Genomic DNA, 25,384 nt, shown 5'->3' on the forward strand with positions numbered 1-25,384 from the left:
GCTCTTAACCGCTGAGCCATCTCACCAGCCCTGGTCTTGTGTATCCTTAAACTGGCCTCAGACTAGCTATGTAGCTGGACATAGCTACAGTCCTTTTGCCTTGAACTCCAAGTATCTGGATTACTGGCCCAAGCCACCAACCAGGTCTCTCTCTTTACCAGTTCAATGGGAAGGAGTTCTTGTTTTGTTTGCTTTTCATTTCCCTCTTCCTCAATTTTATTCCACTAAGAGTTCTTTTCAAATCTGATTCAATGCACGGAGCTTGCACTGAAAAGACTCTGGTGCACAGCGGCCTATACCTGTAAGACCAACACTCCAGAGGTGGAAAGACCACAATTTGGACGCCTGCCTAGACTACATAGGGAGATTGTCCCAGAAAAAACAGCCATTGAAATCTTTGGTGGTCAAGTACCTTAGGGTCTTCATTCTGCCTTGCCTTCAATTTTGTACCAACTAGTAACATATTGTAGGGCTTTTTTTTTTTTTTTTTTTTTTTTTACAGCGTGCCAGAAAAGAGGTAAAGGAAAATGTCAGAGAAACCTGAAATCCTGCTTTCAGCCTGTTAGCACCCACCTGCTGCTACCTCTGTTGTAATGCTAACGAGAGCGGTTCACAGGTTTAGATCAGGAAATGCGGAGCCTTGAAGGCCTCCAAGAGCTTTAAACTCTAGCTGGTAGTTCACTAACTACAAATTAAAGGCTACAAGGCCCACTTTCAGGAAGACATTAAAAGCAGGCTAAAAAAGCATTTCAGGTGAGAAGGGACAGGACCTGAGACTCCCTGTCCCCATTATAAGACGTCAGGCACTGAACTGGACTTGGCTTTGTCTCAACTCCCACAAGGACTGATTTTCTCCTGGTTAAGAGTTTGAAATGTGAAAGCATTTTGACCTCATGAAGCTTAAAATGACAGTTAAGCATAAAGATCTGTAGGCAGGGACTTAGATTTTGTTTGATTGAGAAAGGTCTCACTTTGTAGCTATGGCTAGCCTGAAATTTGTTACATAGCACACCAAAGCTTCAAGCTCTCAGCAATCCTCCTGCCTCTGTCTACTGAATTCTGAGTCTGATTACAGACAAGAGCAACCACCCCCACCCCCCATTTGTCAAGACTTGGATCTCCTGGTGCTCATGCCTTTCAAGTAGGATTACAGACATGTGCGGCAAGGGCCGATCTTCGGGTTTTGTATTGTTTTTTAATTTCTTGCACTAGTGTCCCTAAGTAGTCCAGGCTGATCTTGAACTCCGGCCTTTAACTCTTGATCCTCCAGTCTCAACAGCATTCTGAGTGTTGGGATTAACGGCGAGAGCCCACACGCCAGGCCTGAACAGTATTTTCCGGGGCTTCAGCCTTACTTAAGAGGCCAGTGACAATACTTCTCAAGAGGGCGGTCAATGCCTGCACGTTTTTTCCTCCAACAACCCCTATTCTCGTGCACGCCCGGGTAAGGCTGGGGCTAACTTCTGCTATTTGTTTATAAAAGAAAGAAGCTCAGGGAGTAGGTTCCGCCCCTTTAATGAGCCTAAGGCCGGAGTCGGGGGCCGGGCGGATTAGGTAAGGTTCCCCCGAGGCGCGCCCCCAGGCAGGCCAGGAGTCCACTTCGAGCCTCGGGACCGAGGGGCGGGGCGCGCTCGGCGGCCACGCGCGCGGGCGGGGAAGGGGGCGTGTCGGCGGGCGCGCGCGGACGGCGAGGGGGCGTGTCCGGCGGGCGGGCGGGCGGCGACGGCGCGGGCCGGGTGCGCGGCGCAGCGTCCTGTGCTGGAATGTGCGGCTCCCGCGAGCTCGCGGCGCAGCAGCAGAAGACCGAGGAGCGCCGCCGAGGCCGCGGGCCCCAGACCCGGGCGGCCGGGACCGCAGCGACGGCAGAACCAGGGCCGGCGGTCTGATCCCGCTCCGCGATCGCACCCCGGGGATCTCGAGGGCCTCGACGCCCAACTTTTCCCCGCTCTCCCTCCCCTCCCCCGAAAGTCCAGCAACAAAGAAAAGGAGTTGGAGCGGCGGCGGCGACGCGGGGGCGGCGGTCCGTGGGCGCGCAGCTCAGAGGGTAGGACGCGGCGGAGCGGGGAGAGCGACGGGGGAGGGCGGCGGGCAGGCGCGGAGCGGCGCGAGGCGCTGTCCAGGGCTGATCTGCAGATACTGTGGCTCGGGCGGCGCGGCGGCCGGGCGGGGGCGGGATCGAGTTACGGAGCGAGTCACGGGCTGGGCCGGGGGCTGGTGCGGAGCGGCGTGGGCACCGGCCCCCAGCGGAGCACGGGGCGGCCCTTCCGCACGGCGCTGAGATCCGGGGCCACGGAGGCCGGAGCGCCGCTGCTGGTGACCGCGGTCCTGAAACTTCCCTCCTCCGCCCTCCCTCCGCCTCGGGCCCACCGCCCCCGGCCCCGCCGGCGTCCCAGGCTCGCCGCCCCCTCCCCCCCAGTCGGAGCAGGGCCGGAAGGCGGCCGCCCCGCTTGACTCAGCCCGGGGCACGGGCGGCGCCGGCGGCGGGCTGGACAGCGATTTCTGCGGCCCGCGCTGGCTCTGCGCGGCGGGGGAGCGAAGTTCGCAAACTTCCGGGCCACGGGGGCGGCGGCGGCGGCCCGCGTGGGGCCCCTCGCAGCGACCGGGGGCCGACAGCCTCGGGAGGGCGCCGCGGAGCCCCGGTACAGGCCCGATCGGACGCCGGTAGCGAGGTAACTTTTCCGCCCAGTCCCGGCCGGGCTAGTGGCGGGCGGCGGGGGAGGGGGCTGCGGGGCCGCGGCCGGCCGGGGAGGCGCCTCTAGGGTGGTGGGCAGCGCGTGAGGTCCGAGCCCAGGCACCGCCCGCGGGTTGGTGGCGGAGAGGAAGCAAGAGGGCCCAAGTTTGCAAAGAGCTGCTTTGTGTTTGGTATTTTGAGAAAATGGCCGAATGCCTATTTCAGTTAGGAATGCCGCCGCCGAGGCCGGCGCTGGTGGCAGCGGCACATAGGAATTCGGTGCAACACGTTGCTCTCCGGCTGTGCTTAGCACAGTCTGCCCGAGAGACGTGGAGATTTCCTTGGGAGTGTGGCTGCCGAGGTGCGTGGGGGAAGCTTTAGAGTGGATGTTGAGGTCCGTTGTGGAATCCGTGGGGCTGTTGAACTAGGGGAGAGCCGTTTCCTGTGATGGCATTCGGGCTCAACTTTTTGTTGGGGCATGTAACTGAGCGAGCGAGCGAGCGAGCGAGCTTGTGTTTAGACTCTAGGTGAAGCGGCCCGCTTTTCGTATTTTCGGCTTTTAGTTTGTCTTTTAGTACTTTTTTTTATTCTTTGTATATCTTGCCTTTAATAATTTGCAAGAAGCACTGAGTTCTGAGACTGGTACCTTTGAGGCTGGAGGTTGAGACCATTTAGAAACTCAACTTGTTTTCAAGAAGGTGATCTGTAATGGCTTCCCCTAGGCAAGTAGGCCAAGTCAAGCACAATGCGCGTAAGTTGGTTGACGTGTTGAGTTGCACGACTCTTAAGGGGAGTTTTCTAACAACAACAAAAAAGCACTTTAAAACTTCCCCTTTTGTGGGAAGAAGGGATCCGTAACCACCCTTTTAAAAGTCATCAAAAGAAAATTTTTTTTTAATTTGTTATTTTTTTCAGTTTATTCTTTTAGAGTTAGTTGAATTCTCATGAAGAAGTTGAAGTCTTGCAGATTTCTTGATGTGCTCATTAGAGGCCCAGAATCGCCCCGGGGTTTTTCTTTCTTTCTTTTTTTTTTCCTTTGGAGTTCTCATTCAGACCACTGAACTGTTGAAGAAGTGAGACAACAATAGTTAACTATTCAGTGATTTGGTTATTAAAAGTAATTTTAGTTAACATTAAAAATATTAGCTACCAAAAAGAAGACGTGCATGCCGGTGTAGATCAGATGGGTCAAAGAATCGTTTTTTTTTTTTTTTTTCCCTTTCTGGCTATAGGGGAAACAGTTCCTCATCTGTTTTTGTGATTGCAATAAAGAGAATTGAAAATTAACAGCACCCTTGCCCAGGCCTATCTAGTGCTAGGATTACATGCAAGTACCGCCATACCCAACCAGAAAAGTATTTGAATGTTGTTGTTAGAAGTTAATGAAGGTTGTTGAATTTTTAAAGGTTGCATTGGAAAGATGCTTGCTTTGGGTAATGAGGGCTTTATTTATTTATTTATTTATTTTTGTTTTGCTTTATCTAGCGTACAGTTATGGCCACCCAGGTGATGGGGCAGACTTCTGGAGGAGGCAGTCTCTTCAACAACAGTGGCAACATGGGCATGGCCTTACCAAACGACATGTACGACCTGCACGAGCTCTCGAAAGCTGAACTGGCAGCCCCTCAGCTCATCATGTTAGCCAACGTGGCCCTGACTGGGGAGGCAAGCGGCAGCTGCTGCGATTACCTGGTCGGTGAAGAGAGGCAGATGGCCGAATTGATGCCCGTGGGAGACAACCACTTCTCAGAAAGTGAAGGAGAAGGCCTGGAAGAGTCGGCTGACCTCAAAGGGCTGGAAAACATGGAACTGGGAAGTTTGGAGTTAAGTGCTGTAGAACCCCAGCCCGTATTTGAAGCCTCAGCTGCCCCAGAAATATACAGCGCCAATAAAGATCCCGCCCCAGAAACACCCGTGGCGGAAGACAAATGCAGGAGTTCCAAGGCCAAGCCCTTCCGGTGTAAGCCGTGCCAGTACGAAGCCGAATCTGAAGAGCAGTTTGTGCATCACATCCGGGTTCACAGTGCTAAGAAGTTCTTTGTGGAGGAAATTGCGGAGAAACAGGCCAAAGCCCGGGAGTCGGGGTCGTCCCCGGCCGAAGAGGGCGAGTTCTCCAAAGGCCCCATCCGCTGTGACCGCTGTGGCTACAATACCAACCGGTACGACCACTACACGGCACACCTGAAGCACCACCTGCGAGCTGGCGAGAACGAGTGCGTCTACAAGTGCGTCATCTGCACGTACACGACCGTGAGCGAGTACCACTGGAGGAAACACCTGAGAAACCATTTCCCCCGGAAGCTCTACTCCTGCAGCAAGTGCAATTACTTCTCAGACAGAAAAAATAACTACGTGCAGCACGTGCGGACCCACACAGGTAAGGGAGCCTAGGGTGTAGTTTCCAAAATGTGACTTCTATTAAATTTAGATTATATAAACTGAACCCATCTAAGATATGCGACAGTTTCCCAAGGGAATTGAGGGCTTAGAAAAGAAAGCTTACTTGTGTTGTTGTGTATTGAAAAATGACGTTAGCCCCATCTTTTTTTTGAAACAGACTCTAGCCTCGCTGTCCTGAAATTCATGGTTGGCCTCAAATTCAGATCCACCTGCCCTTCCTCCCCAAAGCTAGGATTAAAGGTGTGCACCACCACGTGTGTGTGTGTGGGGGCACCCCTTCACTGGTTGAAACAGGATCTGTAGGAGCTCAGACTGGCCTTGAACTTGCTGATCTTGTAGCTGAGAATGTATAATTTCTGATATTTTTGCTTCCACCTTCTAAGCAGTAGGGTTACAGGCATGGCACATGGCGCTGTGTTGGGCTTATGAAGTCAGGGGTGGCCTCATTGCCAGACAAACATTCTCTCTGCTGAGCCCTGTATCATCCCTTGCCCCCTTTCTCACATTTATGTGTTGAGTAGTTTGCCAGATTGTATATAACTGTACCATATGCGTGCAGTGCCTTTAGCGGCCAGGAGAGGGCGCTAGATTTCCCAGAACTGGCATATAGGCTTGGTTGTGAGTACCATGTGGGTGTAGAAAACTGAACCCTGGGCCTTCTGCAAGGGCAGCCAGTACTCATTACTGTTGAGCATCCCTAGCCTAGAGTAGACACTGCCGTTGAAGCCATCTTTCTTTCTTTCTTTCTTTCTTTCTTTCTTTGTTTCTTTCTTTGTTTCTTTCTTTCTTTCTTTCTTTCTTTCTTTCTTTCTTCTTTCTTTCTTCTTTCTTTCTTTCTTTCTTTCTTTCTTTCTTTCTTTCTTTTCTTGAGATAGGATTTCTCTGTATAGCCTTGGCTATCCTGGACCTCACTTTGTAGACCAGGCTGGCCTCGAACTCAGAAATCCGCCTGCCTCTGCCTCCCAAGTGCTGGGATTAAAGGTGTGGGCCACCACTGCCTAGCATGAAGCCATTTTTCTAAGAGAGCAAGCAGGCATACCTAGAAGAATTTCTTTTCAGGCAAGCATTTGCTGAGCATATCCTAATACCTACAGGTTTTGAGGACTTTCTGACCCAGAAGTATAAGTCTGAGGGGCTTTCATGGTCTATCTCCCCAGGCTTAGACCAAAAAGAAAAGTTTCAGGGGGTTGGAGAGATGGCTCAGTGGTTAAGAACACTGGCTGTTCTTCCAGAGGTTCTGAGCAGAGTCTGCTAAGAAAAGCTTATCCTGGAGATTCATGTATGACCTTGGCTGGCCTGAACCTCCCCCAGTGTATCATTCTGTCCCCAAACTTTGCTTTTGGATCCTGAGTGCATAGATTGCAGGTCTGTGTCACCACACCAGTCTTTGTTTTGTGAGACAAGGGTTTGTTTCAGTAGTAGCCTGGCTCTGCTGAATTCTTGCTTCTTGAGGTTATTATTAACAAGTCTAGGAAGATAGGTGTGAGCCACAAAACCCCCTGGCCATCCTAGAACTCACTATCCTGCCTCAGCCTTCTAATGTCTAAGACAAGCAGATGCAGATACTGAGATGGGTATACTTAGCTTAACTTGAACTTTTACTTTTTGGTTGAATGTTTGCTAGTATTGGGCATAGAGTAACTTCAACATTTGTCAGAGTTGATTCATCCTGTCAGATACAATCAGAATGGATTGTAACTGTCAACCCTAGAATGGTACTTTGCATATGTATATATGTACAAAAGGGTGGGAGTGTGCTTAGGGCAATTTCAGAAATGGTTGGAAATTCTCTCTGGTCTCAAAGTGAAACTTTGTTAAATGCTTTTTTTTTTTTTTTTTTAAAGATTTATTTATTTATTTATTATATGTAAGTACACTGTAGCTGTCTTCAGACACTCCAGAAGAGTCAGATCTCGTTACGGATGGTTGTGAGCCACCATGTGGTTGCTGGGATTTGAACTCCAGACCTTCAGAAGAGCAGTCGGGTGCTCTTACCCACTGAGCCATCTCACCAGCCCTTGTTTTGTTTTTTAAACTCAAGTTTGTGGCTGTGCATGGTGATGCATAGCTTGAATCCCAGTGAATTCCAGGACAGCCAGGGCTGGACAAATAGAACCCTCTGTGGGGTAGGTTGGACTGGAGGATAGGGTTGGGGGTGATAGGCACAAAACAAGAAAAACTCAAGTCTGCTGTTCTAAAGAGCAAACATTCTAATCCAATCTACATACAGCAGGGAAGGACTAGAAGGCTTTAGATTCTGAAATGGGGACTGTTATGTTTCTATAAGACTAGAAACTTCATGTGTGCAGTGAAAACTCTGCAGTTGCTAACAGCAGTGGTCTGCAGTGTGAGCCAGGGCTCCTAGCTGCTGCATGCACAGACTCCGGTGCTCTGTGCATGGAGAACCAGGGCTACAGGTAGGGCTGCCAGAAACAGCCCAGATTTTATTTTATTATTATGATGTAGTCATGGCTGTTCCAGGACCTGTCTCCATCTCCCAGTGCTGGGATCAAAGGCTTGTGCCACTACACCTGGCTTAGATTTTGAATTAATTTTAGTTCTTTAGAAACATTTTATTGCCAGTTGTTTTGGAACCCCCTGTTTATAAAGGGATTACTGCTTGAATCTTACCCAGTGGTGAACAGATTGTATCATCTATGCTATTTTATATAGATGCCACCCAGGCGGTGGTGGCGCATGCTTTTAATCCCAGCACTTGGGAGGCAGAGGCAGGTGGATTTCTGAGTTCGAGGTCAGCCTGGTCTACAGAGTGAGTTCCAGGACATCTAGGACTACACAGAGAAACCCTATCTCGAAAAACAAACAAAAAATGAACCCATCTCTATCCAGATATCATGTTCTCCAGGCTGCTTTAACGACGTCTCTTAAACTTTAGAGTCTAATAGTGTGCTGCTTGTGCAGAGGACCTGAGTTCTGTCCCCAGCACCCACGACTTAGATCTCAGCAGGTGCCTGTGCATACCCACACATAGACACATAACATAGAAACCCAGGAAAACCCAAAAACAGACATGGTGAAGCAGCCTGGCCTCAATCTCAGCAGAAGCAGACAGCTAGGTTTGAAGGTTTGAAGCCAGTTGTTTTTTTTTTTTTTTTAAGGTTTTCCGAGACAGGGTTTCTCTGTGTAATCCTGGCTGTCCTGGAACTCAGAGATCCACCTGCCTCTGCCTCAGGGGTGCTGGGATCAAAGGTGTGCCCCACCCAGCTGGAGCCAGCCTGGTCTTGACTTCTGTCAGGCCAGCTAGCCTACATGTATGTAGTAAGACCTTGTCTAAAAAACTTTGGAAAAAAAAAAAGTTTAAAATCTTTGTGGTGGCTAGAATTAAACTTAGCATTTGGAGGCAAGAGGCAGGTTTAGAGCTGCAACTTTGAGAGTGTGTCTGTCTGCCTGCCTACATATGCATATCCATACATGTAGCTGCAAATTAGCCAGGTGACATAGTGAGACACCCCCCCCCCCCCAATGGTAGAGTAAATAAACATTGAGGGAATAACTGCCTCACTGAGAAAACCATGGTTCACTGTGACATTCCTCTGGTTCATACTAATACAGACCATGCTAGACAATATGTGGTCACTACAGTGCTACCGTGGTTTAGTAATTCTACTTATTAGCCAAGTCTGTATTTATACCTTCAGAACTGGTAGGTTGCTGAGGCCTTCAGGAGTTTTGCAAAGCTACATTCGGTCAGTTCCTCAGAAGCTGAGACTAGGGGGATCATTAGTTCAAGGTCAACCTGGGCTTCACAATGAAGCCCTGTTTCAGATCCAAGAAGGGGAAAAAAAAACCCTTACTAACGAGCTAAAATATTTTCATTTGTTGATTGAAGAATAGTTCTAATGGGGGGGCGTATTTTACTTTTTTTTTTTTTTTTTTTTAGATTCTATTTTAATTTGGTATAGTGGCCCCCCACTTTTATCCTAGCATTTCAGAGGCCTCTGCAGGCCTGATCCTATAGGATTAGCCAGAGTTACATGGTGAGGCCCAGTTTTTGTTTGTTTGTTTGTTTGTTTGAGACAGGGTTTCTCTGTGCAGTCCTGGCTGTCCTGAAACTCACCCTGTAGACCAGGCTGGCCTCGAACTCAGAAATCCACCTGCCTCTGCCTCCCGAGTGCTGGAATTACAGGCCTGTGCCACCACTGCCCAGCAGAGGCCCAGTTTTGAAAACCAACCCAACAATAAGGATTTTAATGAAGAGTGTGGGAGTGGAAAGACTAGTGTCTATTTCCTAGGAAGGAGGAAGTCTCAGGTTCTCCACAGAAGCATTATTTGTTTAATTTTAGCTTGTTTGAGACAGGGTTTCTCTTTGTATCCCCAGCTGTCCTGGAACTTGCTGTATAAACAGGCTGGCCCTAAACTGCAGAGATCCCCCTGCCTCTGCCTTCCCAGTGGCACTATTCCCAGCCCTTTTCAATTCTAAGGTTTTTTTTTTTTCCTTTGAGTGCTCTTCAGTGCAGGTGCCCTGGGGCCAGAGCTATGTGGCGCCCAGGGAGGCCTGGGCTGCAGTTACCCCGGGGCAGTTGTGAGCCACCTGCTGTGGGGGCTGGGAACTGAATTTGGTCTTGGAAGCATTGCCTGCTCTCTTAATGGAAGACCTCTGTCTCACCCCCACCCCCACTTCCTCTAGAAGATTTATTTTTATTTTTGTTCTTGGTGAGTGTGTTACACGTGTATGGGTGTCTGTGGGGGGCTTTAGGATCCCTCAGAGCTGAAGTTATAGGTGCCAGTGACATGGGTGTTGGGAACCTAACAAACTTGGGTCCTTTGGAAGAGCATGTGTTTTTAACTGCTGAGTCATCTCTCCAGCGCCCCGCCCCCTTTTAAGTAGGATCTTGCTATATGCCTCAAGTGGAACTTGAATTCCAGGCTTTCCTACTTGGGCTCCCGGTGCGGAGAGTATAAGCACATGTGATCACATCCATTTTAATGATTGTTTTATACTGGGGGGGCTGTTATCCAGTATATAGCCGTTAGCTACCCTTTGTTGTTGGGGGTACAGGGAGCGTTTCTCTGCATATCAGAGGTACTCTCAGACATCCCCATCTACCTCTAGCTCCTGAGAGCTAGAATTATCGGTGAGGCTGCCACACCCATCTCCCTCTCTCTAAACAGAGCTAGAGATAACCTAAGGCTTGCCATATTCTGAGCACGCTCCCTGCAGCTGAGCTGCATCTCCAGACTGTTTCTTCATTTCTGAGTGGAGGAATGTGGCATTGCATCTCTCTGTCATGAGTTTGAATGTTCTGGTTGTTTTCTGCACTTTGGACATTAGCGTCTGTCAGTTCCTTCCATGTTTGAGTCTTGGAACTCAAGTCATCTTAGATTAATGTGGAGCTCAGGTTGACATGGTTGGCAAGGCCCAGTGCCTTTGCCTGCTGGCAGCCTTGGCATCCTGAGAGTTCTTAGCATAGCTGGGTCTGTAAATGAGGTGAGGCAGGCAGACCTTGACCTCAGAATGAGTGAAGAGGCCACCTGAGAGACTGAGCCCTGTCTTCAGATAAGATGCTTGTTGGTGCTAAGTCATTGGTGCCTTTAGCGGTGTTCTGTAGAAGTCTAGTGTTACATCACTCTGCGTGTCTTATTATTTCTATGTATGTAAAGGTAACTTCTTGGGATGCAGGGTAGTATATGGACAGGGCCGCTATCCTTGACCTTCTAGAGGTAGAAGGAACACCTGCGTGCCTGCTGCCACAGGAAGCCAGAAGAGGGCCTCAGACACTGAACTCTTGGATGGTTGAGCTGCCTAGCTGCCTTAAGGGTTCTGGGCACTGAGCTGTAATTCTCTGTAAGAGCAGGAGTTGCTTTTAACTGAGCCATCTCACTGGGCCTGGTGTTTGACTCGCCTTTGGGTCATGCTGCACAACAGCTTGTAACTGAGAATGTCTCCAGACCCCCTCCCCAGTGTGTGGGTCTGGGGTGGGTGCACACTACCACTCAGATCTAATTTATACTTTCAAAATGGGAGGAATTGACTGATTCTGCCAGTAATTGAGAGGAATCGTTTTGCTCTTAAGTTGCTGAGCCATGGTTGTGGTGGCTCATACCTGCCTTGTAGTCCTAGCTCTTGGGAGGCTAAGGGAGAAGGGTCAGGTCAGGGTCGTCCGTGCTAGGCAGGGCACAGGTGTATATTGGGAGTCTGAGACAGTATAACCACAAGTTCATAGCTTGTTGCACACTGACTCAAAATAAAAAATGGAAACCAGGGCTGGTGAGATGGCTCAGTGGGTAAGAGCACCCCACTGCTCTTCCAAAGGTCCGGAGTTAAAATCCCAGCAACCACATGGTGGCTCACAACCATCCGTAACAAGATCTGGCGCCCTCTTCTGGAGTGTCTGAAGACAGCTACAGTGTACTTACATATAATAAATAAATAAATCTTTAAAAAAAAAAATGGAAACCAACTGGAGATACATAAACCTGTATTCAGACAGAGACAGGAGGATGGAGTGTTTTGGCTAGCCTGGCCTACCTAGGAGAGTCTGTTGCAAAAACCAAAATAAAACCCTGCAGACCAAGCCCCACCGCTGACATGCCTAGAAGTATGTGTGAGGGAATAGTTAACACAGATTAGAATGATTTTGGCTTTGTTTTTACATATTAAGCATCTGTTTTGTTTTGTTTTTTTTTTTTAGATTTTTCGAGACAGGGTTTCTCTGTGTAGCCCTGGCTGTCCTGGAACTCACTTTGTAGACCAGGCTGGCCTCGAACTCAGAAATCCGCCTGCCTCTGCCTCCCAAGTGCTGGGATTAAAGGCGTGCGCCACCACTGCCCGGCCATATTAAGCATCTAAAACACTGTCCTTATTTATGACTTTGCAGGAGAACGCCCGTATAAATGTGAACTTTGTCCTTACTCAAGCTCTCAGAAGACTCATCTAACGCGACACATGCGGACTCATTCAGGTTGGTAAGATGGTGACTGCCAGCATTTCAGTAAATTGTCATTTTTATTTCACTGTGGAAAACTACCTTTAGAAAGAATTTCTTTTAGAATTGAAGTTGAGTTGTTTTTAACTCACTGGTTTTGGAGGTTTTTGTTTTTTTTTTTTTTTGCTGTCTGAAAGTCACAGATCCACCTGCCCCTGCCTGGAAGTGTTGGGAGTAGAAGCCTGTGCCACTGTGCCAGGCAGGCCCTGCCTTAAAAAAGCAAAACCGTAATGGGAGTGGGGAGGGTAAATATGGGTTCTCTTAGATCAGACTCTAGAACAAAACAGATGTGAACTTACTTGCATGCTTTTTCTGGAAGGGCTTTCTTTGTTTTTCTTTCTGAAGTTGTATTAATAGTGTAAGTATTTTACCTGTAAGTGCACCATGTGGGTGCAGGTCCTGTGAAGGGCAGAAGAGGATGACAGATCCCCAGGAACTGGAGTGCAGATGGTTAGGAGACACTGTGGATGCTGGAACTAAACTTGGGTCCTCTACAAGATCTTAACTTCTGAGCAGTCTCTTCTGCCCAAAGGGTTCCTAATTTGTTAGAACTAGGAATAAATAGTTCTACACAGTCCACAGGTGAATTTACCCCCCCCCCCACCACCTTTTTTTTTTGTATTGTGTGTGTGATAAAATGATTGTCCGGGGTTGGGGTGATTTTTTTTTTTCCCCTCAATTAGTTAAGAGTACATTCCTTTCCCAGAGTACTAGGGTCTGATTTCTAGCACCCTATGGTGGTGCTTCACAATTTATCTTTAACTCTGGTTCCAGGGATCTGATGCCCCTTCTGGCTGCTGTAGGTACTGCATGGGGTATGGTGCACAGATAATACATATAGGCAAAAGACCCCATACATAGAAAACCAACCAAACAAAGGGTTAACCATGTAGCGTAAGCTTCCATCATCTCTTCCCACTTCAGTTTCCTTATTGCTTGTGTAATGGCTTCCTTGTGCCACCGTAACTGGCCCATCCCTTCCCTCTTTTCAAGGTGGTCTCATGTAGCCCTGGTTGAAGATGACTTTAAACCTTTGATTCTCTTATCTCAGTACATAGCTAAAGATGCCTTTAAATTCTCGACCCCCTGCCTTCACCTCCTAGGTGCTGGGAATAGGCATGAACTCTCAACCAGTTCAGTGGCGCTAAGGGGATCAGCATACAAAATAAACGTAAAGAAAATAATGGATAATCCAATTCACTGATTTACAATAAAGTCACGTAGGGCTATTCGGTGGCTGAAATAGTCAGTCACTGCTCCCAGGAGTCTCTGTTCTCAGGACATATATGGACATAAAAGACAGATTTGGGGGGCTGGATAGATGGCTCAGCACTTCAGAGGCCTTAACTGTTTTTTTTTTTTTTTTAAGATTTATTTATTATATCTAAGTACACTGTAGCTGTCTTCAGACACACTAGAAGAGGGCGTCAGATTTTATTAAAGGTGGTTGTGAGCCACCATGTGGTTGCTGGGATTTGAACTCATGAACTTTGGAAGAGCAGTCAGTGCTCCTACCCGCTGAGCCATCTCTCCAGCCCAACTGTTCTTTTTTTGTTTTTTGGTTTTTTTTGTTTTTGTTTTTTTGTTTTTTTTTTTTGTTTGTTTTTGTTTTTTGAGTCAGGATTTCTCTGTGTATCCCTGGCTGTCCTGGAACTCACTTTGTAGACCAGGCTGGCCTCGAACTCAGAAATCTGCTTGCCTCTGCCTCCCGAGTGCTGGGTTTAAAGGCGTGGGCGACCACGCCCGGCTCTTAACTGTTCTTGTAGAGGCCTTGTGTTCAGTTTCCAGCACCCTACAGTTGCATTTTCAGGGAACCTGATGCCTTATGGCCTGTGAGTGAAGTGGATATAACCCCACAGCAGTGGCAGGCAAGCACTAAGCATTGGTTTGGTTTGTGCCGAGTGCTGCCATTGAGGGAGGTTCGCCCAAGAACTGCTTGTGAGGTGCCTGGCGCAGTTTGCCACCTCTGAGGCCTCATTTTGGGCCGGTTGGAGCCTAACAGTTCCTTGAGGACTGGGCAGCAGCTGCTGGTTCATGCGAAGTTTGTGTGTGCATGCTGCCTAGAGGACTGGTCTGCAGCTGATAAGTTGTGGTGTTTGCTGGAGGACTGAACTGCTATCAAAGACTGAGCCAAGGAGCCATTGCTGACCTGGTCCACTTCCCCCATATCCTAATACCGTTTCTTTTCCACTACCTTGGCTGGGTGGTGGGCTAGAGCAGGGGTGGAGTCTTTATTAAAAATAGGCTGCAAAAAATTTAAGCCTGCATCTGAGGGCATCTTGATGTTTCTGATGTCTAGAAACTTATCCAGAACACCCACATACACAAAAATAAGTAAATCTTTAAAAAAATATATATATACAATGATGCTTGTTTGTACCTGACTTAACAAGTGAGGGTGCTGGCTGCTCAGTCCCCCAGACCCATGGGGAAGGAGCGAGAACCAGCTCCTGTCAGGTTGACCTCTGACTTCTGTCTTCATGTTAATGTGGCGCCTTTTTGCCCCAGCACAAACATACATAAAAACCTCAAATGATGCTGGTACGCTGGGACACAGCTGTAATCTGGCCTCTTGAGGGCTGAAAACTCGGGCCAGCCTAAGCCATGATACTGAACGATCCCAGGCAGTGTGGTGAGGTTAGCCTTGAAATCTAAGGGACCAAAAATAAATGAAGCCTAGCATCTTTCTCTCCTTTTTTATTTGTTGTTTGTTTGTTTGTTTGTTTGTTTTGTTTTTTCGAGACAGGGTTTCTCTATATAGTGCTGGCTGTCCTGTAACTCACTCCGTAGACCAGGCTGGCCTCGAACTCAGAAATCCTCCTGCCTCTGCCTCCCGAGTGCTAGGAATAAAGGCGTGCGCCACCATGCCCGGCCTCTCTCCATTTTTATTTGTTTTTTTTTTTGTTTTTGTTTTTTCGAGACAGGGTTTCTCTGTGTAGCCCTGGCTGTCCTGGCACTCACTTTGTAGACCAGGCTGGCCTCGAACTCAGAAATCCGCCTGCCTCTGCCTCCCGAGTGCTGGGATTAAAGGCGTGCGCCACCACGCCCGGCTTCTCCATTTTTAAAGATTTGTTTGTTTTATGTAAGCATACTTGCTTCAGACACACCAGAAGAGGGCATCAGATTCCATTACATATGGCTGTGAGCCACCAGGTGGTTGCTGGGAATTGAACTAAAGACCTCTGGACGGGCAGTCAGTGTTCTTAACCATTGAGCCATCTCTCCAGCCCCTCCTGCCCTCTTCCCCCCTTTTCTGGCTGTGACTGACATGAATCTCTACCCAGATTCAAAACACAGCCTGTAGGGCACATGCGCTATCTTCTTCTTTGAAAAAATCAGTAACCTGGCCCTGAAGAACATGATTACCTTAGAGTCTCTCAAAATGCGAAGTTAGAATTTAATTCCCAATTTGCCCCAGCGTTCCATCTTTCCCTTTCTGTGATGTTCTCTGAGCTTTGGATGGTGTAACATAGATGTCTCATTTAGGGCCAAACATGTCACTATCATTCTCTGGCCAATGTAAGTCTGAACTAGCCTTTTTAGCTGCAGTAAGACTCTTGGCTAACTCTGTGGATATAGAAGGCAGATTGGGACATGACTATTAAGTGAAACAGGAGTAATGTGTGCATGCCTAGGGGCCTATGACCTATGACCTCCCCAGGCACTGGCCCTTGGTCAGATTTACACTACTTACTTTTTTTCAAGACACAGTTTCTCTGTGTAGTCCTGGCTGCCCTGGAACTCACTTTGTAGACCAGGCTGGCCTCAAACTCAGAAATCCACCTGCCTCTGCCTCCCAAGTGCTGGGATTAAAGGCGTGCGCCACCACTGCCCGGCAGTACTAAATTTTAAAATCAACTTTAATTTCTTGTGTATATGTGGCTGTGTATGAAGATAACTTGTGTATAGAGGCTGTACAGGGACAGCTCTGCCTTCACTGTGGGTCTTGGTGAGAAGTGCCTTGGTGAGGGGCCGCCTTACTGGTCCCCCCCCCCCCTTTTTTTTTTTTTAAAGAACTATGCTCAAGAGTGTTGGCATTACAGGTGTGTGCCACCATGCTGGGTTTCACATGGGCCTGAGGATTGGATCCAAGGCTGGAGACAGTCTGAGGCTGGCTTCTTTTAATGTACCTGAAAGTGACCTTGAACCCCTTCCCCCCAGACTGACTGTTAGTGTGATAGACAGGGACCACCAGGCCTGCCTGCCCTGTCGTTTTGCCCAGACTTTTTCAGTGCTCGTTGCACGCCTGCTTTGTTAGCCTGTTCACAGTAATCAGATGGCTGCTTTCTCAAGGCCTCAGGAGAAGCAGATGCAGAGCTCATTTGCTTTTCCTGACAGGTTTTTTTAAACTGTAGAAATGGCCACGAGTCTGTCTATATGTTTAGTGAATGTTTGTTCCCATTTAGAGCTTTGCTGCCAAGGACATTGTCCACACCTTTCTGCAGACTTGAGTCAAGCCCAGGCCCCGAGCTTGCCAGGCCAGTGCTTCCCCAGACTTACATTCTTAGGCCTTTCTCCCTCTCCACATTTTGAGATAGGTTCTTGCTATGTATGGTGCCTATAGTGACCTCAAATACAGTGGTCCTCCTGCCTCAGCATCTTGAGTAGTAGGGATTACAGGGATTACAAATACCTTGCCGAGCTGAAACTCTTAATTTAACAGGGCAAGAACTTGTTCCGTGTACCTGCTTACCTAACTGATGCCCCGGGTAGGCCTTGAGGGGGAGTTGGGATTCTGTCAACGGACATTTCTAATGGTGGAATCTGTACTACTGTCAGTTAAACTTTATGTCTAATTTTGCTTATGGAAAACTCAGATAATAATAAATGAGGATGTTTGAAAGATTAATTTTCATAAATGTCGATTTCCATTTCTCTACTATGCTTTCCATTGGACCGGTGGGGTATGGATACCAATTGGTAATATTTACTAGAGTGTGATCTAGCTGGGTATGTATTCAGGTAGAACTTTTTTAATGCTTTTAATTTTGGGTGGGTGGGGCCTGGTTTTGTGCCTGTGCCTGTGACTGTCTGCTTGTGTTACACACCGTATCTATTTGTATACCACCACTCAAAGTTAGTTTCTTTGCCCTTTTTTATAGAGAAGTTGAGATAGGAAAAATTACTTTTTCTAGTTGACTTCAGCCTTATTTATGCTTAAAAATAGTCACTGCCATTAGAGAACCTTGCTGAGGTTGCTCGACTCTCACCCTCGGGTGATGGGTGAAGGTTAAACTGACTCCTCTAGCTGAGGCAGAGCCTTTAAGAAAGCTTAGACCTCTAGCCTGTGACTGAAGCTCCACTCCTGGGGTCACCTTACGGCTGTGAGTGTTCTCTTGTCTTACATTCTCCTTTTGGTTAAGAGAATTCTAGAGGGGGAGGAACAAAACAGTCAAAGCATTTTTGTCTTACAGTGGCTTTGTCCCCCACTCAGCGTCACAGGCTCTTGACTGTGCCAGCGGTTCCTGCTTCCCCTGGAGCCTGGTCTGAAGTAGACCCGGAGGGCTGACTCTCTAAACTGTTTTGAAGATCATGTTGATTACTCCTCCAATTGATTTTGAAAATCAACCTTCCATCCCAGTTAGGGAAAAGTTATACAAATAAATATGGAAAATACAAGGTGCATGATCAAGTCGTTCCAATAAATGCTCTTTGTGCTTATTTGACATTTATAGCTCCTAAGGATATTTTAATGTTGACTTGTGCCTTTTATCTCTGACTTCTCTTCTTTACCTTTAGGTGAAAAGCCATTTAAATGTGATCAGTGCAATTACGTGGCCTCTAATCAGCATGAAGTGACCCGACATGCAAGACAGGTTCACAACGGGCCTAAACCTCTTAATTGCCCTCACTGTGACTACAAAACAGCAGATAGAAGCAACTTCAAAAAGCACGTGGAGCTGCATGTTAACCCACGGCAGTTCAACTGCCCCGTGTGTAACTACGCGGCTTCTAAGAAGTGTAATTTACAGTACCATTTCAAATCTAAGCATCCCACCTGTCCCAGCAAAACAATGGATGTCTCCAAAGTGAAGCTAAAGAAAACCAAAAAGAGAGAGGCTGACCTGCTTAATAACGCTGTCAGCAACGAGAAGATGGAGACTGAGCAAACAAAAACAAAGGGGGATGTGTCTGGGAAGAAGAACGAGAAACCTGTAAAAGCTGTGGGAAAAGATATTTCAAAAGAAAAGAAGCCTGGTAGCAGTGTCTCAGTGGTCCAGGTAACTACCAGGACTCGGAAGTCAGCGGCGGCAGAGACTAAAGCAGCAGAGGTGAAACACACAGACGGACAAACAGGAAACAATCCAGAAAAGCCCTGTAAAGCCAAGAAAAACAAAAGAAAGAAGGACGCTGAGGCCCATCCCTCCAACGTGAACGAGGGACCAGTGACAAAAAAGAAAAAGAAGTCCGAGAGCAAATCCAAAACCAGTACAGACGCGCCAAAGGGCGGCGGCAGAGCGGAGGAGAGGCGAGGGGACAAGAAGCAAAGCGCTTCCGTTAAGAAAGGCGCAAAGAAGACGCCGCCCAAGACCAAGACAAGTAAAAAAGGTGGCAAACTTGCTCCAAAGGGGATGGGGCAGACAGAACCTTCTTCTGGGGCATTGGCTCAAGTGGGGGTGTCTCCAGACCCCGCCCTCACTCAGGCGGAGGTCACCGGGTCAGGATCTTCTCAGATGGAGCTTCCTTCACCCATGGATATTGCTGAGTCAGAGCCCGCCCAGACGGAGGTTTCCCTGACAGGGCCACCTCCGGTGGAGCCTGCTCAAATGGAGCCATCGCCGCCTGCGAAACCTCCCCAGGTAGAAGCACCCACCTACCCCCAGCCTCCCCAGAGGGAGCCTGCCCCTCCCACGGAGCCTGCTGAGATGGAACCTTCCCCTCCCGAGGAGCCTTCCCAGAAGGAACCACCTCCCAGTATGGAGCCTCCCCGTCCTGAGGAGCTGCCTCAGGCGGAACCACCTCCTATGGAGGATTGTCAGAAGGAGCTGCCTTCTCCCGAGGAGCCCGCTCAGACCGAGGAGCCCGCTCAGACTGAGGTTGCTCAGCCGGCTCCTACGCAGGTGGGGTCTGTTCAGGAGGAGCCCCCTCCTGTCTCACCTGAGCCGCCTCAGGTGAAGCCAACCAAAAGGTCATCTCCCCGGAAAGACAGTGCAGAGAAGGAGCTGAGCCTGCTGAGTGAGATGGCACGGCAGGAGCAGGTCCTCATGGGGGTTGGCTTGGTGCCTGTTAGAGACAGCAAGCTTCTGAAGGGAAGCAAGAGCGTCCAGGACTCCCCAGCCCCACCGTCACCACCACCAAAGGGAAACTCGAGGGAAGAGACACCCAAGGACCAAGAAATGGTCTCCGATGGGGAAGGAACTAAAGTATTCCCTCTCAAAGGAGGACCAGAGGAAGCCGGAGAGAGTCCAGCTGAGTTGGCTGCTCTCAAGGAGTCTGCCAGTGTTTCATCCTCGGAACAAAACTCAGCCATGCCAGAGGGTAGAGCATCACACAGCAAGTGTCAGACTGGCTCCTCTGGGCTTTGTGACGTGGACGTGGACACTGAGCAGAAGACAGACAGTGTCCCCATGAAAGACTCCACAGCAGAGCCAGTGTCCCCTCCTACCCCAACAGTGGACCGTGAAGCAGGGTCACCAGCTGTAGTGGCCTCCCCTCCTATCACGTTGGCTGAAAACGAGTCTCAGGAAATTGATGAAGATGAAGGCATCCACAGCCATGATGGAAGTGACCTGAGCGACAACATGTCCGAGGGGAGTGACGACTCAGGACTGCACGGGGCTCGGCCGACACCACCAGAAGCTACGTCAAAAAATGGAAAGGCAGGGTTGGCTGGTAAAGTGACTGAGGGAGAGTTTGTGTGTATTTTCTGTGATCGTTCTTTTAGAAAGGAAAAAGATTATAGCAAACACCTCAATCGCCATTTGGTGAATGTGTACTTCCTGGAAGAAGCAGCTGAAGAGCAGGAGGAGCGGGAGGAGCCGGAGGAGCGGGAGTAGCGGGAGTAGCTGAGCCTCGGCAGAAGCATCGTGCAGACTTTGTGAGCATGCAATTTTAATTTGACTGTAGACAAACGCAAGCTTGCTTTAATTAGTCTCCAGCGCTGAGTTTTCAGTAACATTCTTTTTCTTAGGACTGTACATCTGTTTAGTGCTTGTTGCATAAATCTTAGCAAATCCTAGGGAGTTAATGTAAGAGGACAGATACATAGCTAGCTCGTGCAGGCAGGTGCAAGGAGAAGGGTAGGATGGTGGAACACACCACTTGCCTTGCCTGCCTACAACCTGTTGGGTTTTCTCTTTTCACGGTAGTTCCTAATTTTTAGTTCCTTGTTTAGATCGATACAAATTGGCTTAGTAAATTACTTGAAGAATTTGCCTGCTTTATATAAATTAAGTTAGCACTTTACAGTTTCTTTTAGAGATGAAAAAGATTTTAATTGGAGAGAAATTCTCAACATTGGACATTGTATCTGTCCAGGTAATTGCTTCCTAACTTGCTATCAATATTTTGTGTTTATATGTTAATCTTTATAAAACGTGATTTTTGTTTTTTGGGTATTTTTTATTTTGGTGCTTTTCTGGCTTAAGATGTTGCACATGGTTCTTGTTTTTGTTTCTTTAACCTATGCAGTTAATCTCCCTTCCCCCTGAAACAGCATTGTGTTAAATAGTAACACTCTATACATATATATGCATGTTTTTGTTTTTGTTTTTCCTTTTTGGAGGGATGCTTTTAGGCTTGTTTGCAAAGGGCCATTTTCCTTTTCTTTGCTGCAATTGTCTTTTTTGCAGAATAGTGTGTGAAAGTTTATAAGCAATGGAACATGCAGGTTCAATCCATTGTTTTGGGTTTGGTTTTGTTTTATTTTTTATTTTAAATTTCACCACTTATCTATGCCAGAATTAGTTTCATATAAGTTATTTTGAATGGTGAGGATATGTGTAATTCCACAGCTTTCCAGTCTGATTCCCTCCCCCCCCATAAGCCACTAGATGCATATGGAACAATATTTGTCTCAAAAATGAGCCACCAGTGTTCTTTTGCTGTTTGTAGCTCATTACAGAGTGAACATCCTTTGAGGAGTTGTCTTCAGTAGATGGTTGATGGTGGGATGGCTACTCCACTGAGTAGAGACCTCCAAGTGGTATTTGGAAGCAGCAAACCTGGAGCGAGACATAATTACCCTTCAGACTGTAGACTGTCAGTTGTGAGAGAGCCACTGTGGTCGCATGACTAGGCTAGTTGAAAGTGCCGAGTACCAGCAAGAGGCGGCTGCTGCTGCTGCTTCCAGTGAGTGCTGAAAAGGCTGATGTTAGAACCAAGTACAGTTTGGAGTTTAAGCATCATATTTTCTCAGGGATCTCCACAAACTAGCGGGTGGCCTCGCTGTCCCTGTGAGACAGCCTCTGTACAGGAGAGGCCTTAAGTGAGTTGTCGCCGCCCTGGAGGTCCTCTGGAGACACTGAGAAGCTGTGCATGTACGTACTCCAAAGTCTGTTCTCTCCGCTCCAGAGCATGAAAGTGCCCAGCATGGACTGTGCTCACTGGAGTAGTAAATTAAGTATGAGCCCAGTAGGGAGTGGTGACGTTTGATGGAATAACCTCTGTGTATTTCATTTATTTTACCTGGCGATCTCTGAGCAGGCTTCAGATTTTGACAGTTCATGACAGATCTAAGCATTAATGTGTGGGTGAAAAGCTTGGTGAAATTCTGAGTGAAGTCTTAGTTTAAAGTCGGTTGAACTTGGAATTGACTGGGAGGCCAAAGATTTAAAAAGCAGATTTTCTCAAGACATGGTTGTGAGATAATGGGGTGTGCTTCGTGTGTGTGTGTGCATGAGACTTTGTAAATGTTGAATTCTAGGCTCCGACAATCATTGTAGTGCAGATCAGACTGCAGAATATTTATGTTTTAAATTTAAATTATAAAGCTAGTTAAGTCTTTCTAACAACTAGTTTTAATGTTCATGAGCAAATTTTGCCTACATTACCTTTTCAAGATGTTGGAAAAGATGCTTCCGAAAACCCAGGTTGGAGCTGGGAGGTGGGTGGTTCTAGGAGAGAGAGGTCTTTGTGGATTCATTCTTACTCAGTGCCTTCTGGGATTGAGTAAGTTTTAATCTAGTCTGTAAGATTAGAGGAAAAAAACAAAAACACAACGGAAATTAAAACCTCATTAAATTAGTCTTTAAAAACATTGTTACATGAAATTGAGTGGGACTTTTGAGGGCTTTCTTCCAGAAAACAAGGACTGGGTCCTCAGGCCTATATTAGGCCTGACCCCGGAGCCATGTGTTTGTGCTTAAAATCATCTCAGTGGAAAGTATCTTAGTGATTGAGACTCCAGGACAGTGGGGGTTCTTCATTTGAAAACTGGGATACTTGCATGGGATTGTTTGAATCTTGTTTTCTAGTCTCCCTTTCCCCATCACTACCCTCATAGTCTGAAGGTAAATTTTTCTCTTGATAAAGGAACACAAAAATGAACATTTTACTTGTAAATTGATATCTAGTAACTAGTGGTAAACTTGAAATGGTAGCATTCTTTACAGCCTAATCCTAGGTAGCCTGAGAGAAATGTATCTTTATTAATTCTGAACCTGTATTCATCTTGTCTTCTCAAGATATCTTAAGTTATATTTTCTTTTTTCAGAGCTGCTTTTTATTTTGGGGCTACTTTTTTTTTTTTTTTTTTTTTTTAAATTGAGGCGTAAACCATAAAAGGCTACATTGCTTTGATGAGAGACTTTTTACAACGTCAGGTTGTCTTTCTCTAGTCTTCCAAGAAGGGTCATTGTGCTTTTTTAGATAAATCCTGAGATGGGCCACTTCAGATGTAAAACAATGCAAAGTAAAACCCGAGCTCTCACCTCACGTGTTTCACTCTGAATGTGGACAGCGGAAGTGCCGACTTGCCTGTTAGCATGCTGTTACTTGTAAACGGAAATGCTGAAGAAACTCAGCTTTCTTTACAGAAAATCAAGGGTTCCTGATGACTGGGCACCTGAGGTGAACCGACAGTCTTAGTTCAGAATGATCAAATTGTGTCGATTTACAGTCTGTGTACTGCTGGCTAAGTGTGATAGCATCTGCAGTTCTCCCTCCCGGTAGTTACTGAACTCTTTAAAACTGGTATTGTGACGTTACAACAATGTTTTGCGCCAATTTTATAAACCTTTACAGTGCAATATGTGTTACTTTTCTGAGGCAAACCAAAGGTATATTTCTCAAGGTTCTGCTGCCGTCTGCAGCATTTGATGGAGGATTTTTTTATACATTTGTAATAGGTAGAGATGAAACAGATTGCAGTTTGTTTTTTGTTATTTTTTTTTTTAAATTGTAAACCATGTACCAGGTTTCTGGTCAAGATTGTGTAGGATAAGTTAAACATAATTGCATTCTATTAACCAATATGAGTGTATTTCTTATGCATATAGTTACATTGAAATAAAGTTCTAAAAACTATCGGACCTTTGTTTATTATTGGTGTGTCAAAGAAGCCGACATCACCTCTTTTGTGCAACTGGGAGTATATTCTGTTATACCTTGGTCTTTTTTGTTTTTTAGTGCTGAGGAGCCAGCCCAGATCTTGCTCATTGTAGGCAAGAGCTCCATCACTGAGCTGTGTCTCCAACAGTGTATTTAAAGTTTCTCATAGCTGTCAAGATGGACCTGGACAATGGAGAGCATGGCTGGTAGGGTCCTGGTAGCTCTAGGGTTAGGAGTTATTATATCATCCCAGTGAGATGTCACTGCAAGCATGTCTGAGATTAATAAAGGAAGAGTTCCCTAATCATAGTGCAAGCTGGCTCTGGCTACTGAAAATAGGAACAGATGCTGTGCAGAGGTTATAAGTGAGCTACAATGTTGCTGCTTGCATCTGCAGATTTCAGGACCCAGATGCTTTGTGCAGTTAAACACGTTTTACCAAGACAGGAAGTCCAAGCTTGACTTTTTAATAAATGGAAGTTTACAATGTATAGATACTGTCATCGTTAATCTGGAGTCTGTTCTCCAGGCTCACCTTGCCTGGAAGGCAAAAGAAAGCACTGATTAAAGGCCGTGGGTTTAATGAGTCGCTGTCATCCAGCATAGCCGTCTAAGCCACTTGGCAGAATCAGGCTCCATTTGATAAGAGAGTGGAGCCTAAGGGGCAGCTGTGAGCAGCCAGCATCACCTCCTTTGAGCTGCCTGTGAGGTACGGCTGCTTCGGCTGAATTCTGCTTCTGTGTAGCTCCTAAGGAAACATGGGTAAATTCTTTATACCTTTCGGTCATTTCATTGTCCCCTTCACCAAGGGAGATGTTGTGGGTAGCCTCCCAAGGCTTCTCTCTCCAAGCGTGCTGTCTTTGGGGGAGGTGGAGGCTAGGGAGAAACACAAGAGTTCCATTTTCCTCAATGGTTGCTACTCTACCCACAAAGTGCGCACTTCCCTTTGTGGGTGCCGGGCCTGGGATGAGCAGATGGATGGTCATGGGGAAAACTTGGCTGAAGGCAAGATGAGTTACAAGTGTTCCCTGAACTGCTATTTTAAGATCTTGCTCTATTTAATGGGGCTGAAAAGACAAAAGGTTAGGATTTAGTGTTCCCCATCCGGTGTCTGAGGGTTGCCAATCCCTTCATGGGACAGAGGGCCTCGTTGCTGTCTGTAGTGTAGAGGGGAGAGAGTTGAGAAACATGGATGGGGAAAAATGATGGAATTTATCTCGGTCCAGTTGGTAACCTGTGACCTGACAGCCTGAGAAAGAAGGGATTTTATATTAGAGATGAATTCATGACCTCCTGAATGACTCCTTATTAGCAATAAAGTACAATGACCTCTTTTTTTCTCTTAGTTCGAGTTACAAGGGACAAGAAGCTGTTTGCATGCTATGAAAAGGAGAACCAGTCATTTAAACAAGCCAAGTACACAGCTCGGTTTCTGAGTTCCAGGCGAGCAGGAGATGAGTAACAGTCACGGCCTTGTAGGGCAAGGTGATGGCTGCCTGTCTTCTCAGCATCCAGGACACTGCAGCAAGGGTTGAGCTCCATGCTAACTCAGTCCTGGCTCTTTTGGTGGGGTGGTGGTTTGGATTTTTGCACCTCACATTTCCTATGTATCTAATGTGGCCTAGACTGTCAGGAGCTCAGCCGGCAAGTTGTGCTCTGTCCGTGGTACTGGCAAGCTCTCTGAGAAGAAGCACCAGCAATTGAAGATTCTCTGCAGTGGCGGGGGCCAGGAGAGTCATGCTAGGACACTTGCTTAGGCTTTGGGCTGCTCTGCTGAAGACGAAGAGGAGTCTGCACAGCATACAAAGCTGGGTGTGTCCAGGGTAGAATTGGATGAGAAATTAAGCTGAAGTAGCAGAATTTCTAAAGACCCCTG

The 25,384-nt window shown here is 47.3% G+C and overlaps 1 protein-coding gene across 2 annotated transcripts; it reads left to right on the plus strand.

Moving 5' to 3' along the window:
* The first annotated feature begins 1,726 nt into the window (after positions 1 to 1,726).
* Rest (RE1 silencing transcription factor) lies at positions 1,727 to 23,629 on the plus strand. Of its 2 annotated transcripts, none has more exons than XM_021162603.3 (4): positions 1,727 to 2,044; positions 4,157 to 5,048; positions 11,911 to 11,994; positions 17,758 to 23,628. In XM_021162603.3, the coding sequence occupies exons 2-4, from the start codon at positions 4,166 to 4,168 to the stop codon at positions 20,013 to 20,015; spliced, it is 3,225 nt and encodes a 1,074-aa protein (XP_021018262.1). In that variant the 5' UTR covers positions 1,727 to 2,044; positions 4,157 to 4,165; the 3' UTR covers positions 20,016 to 23,628. The 2 variants fall into 2 exon arrangements, with proteins under 2 accessions (XP_021018262.1, XP_029333761.1); XM_029477901.2 differs by lacking the exon at positions 1,727 to 2,044 and adding an exon at positions 2,412 to 2,669 and having other exon boundaries at positions 17,758 to 23,629.
* The last annotated feature ends 1,755 nt before the right edge of the window (positions 23,630 to 25,384 follow it).

This window comes from Mus caroli, unplaced genomic scaffold, assembly GCF_978045245.1.
Source record: "Mus caroli unplaced genomic scaffold, Mus_caroli_1 scaffold_4, whole genome shotgun sequence".
NCBI lineage: Eukaryota > Metazoa > Chordata > Mammalia > Rodentia > Muridae > Mus > Mus caroli.

Bases quoted from the DNA above. Each gene is read 5' to 3' on its own strand.
- Rest (XM_021162603.3), top strand. From the start codon at position 4,166: ATGGCCACCCAGGTGATGGGGCAGACTTCTGGAGGAGGCAGTCTCTTC. The intron at 5,049-11,910 runs GTAAGGGAGCCT...ATGACTTTGCAG, and splicing joins GCACGTGCGGACCCACACAG to GAGAACGCCCGTATAAATGT. The intron at 11,995-17,757 runs GTTGGTAAGATG...CTTTACCTTTAG, and splicing joins ACACATGCGGACTCATTCAG to GTGAAAAGCCATTTAAATGT.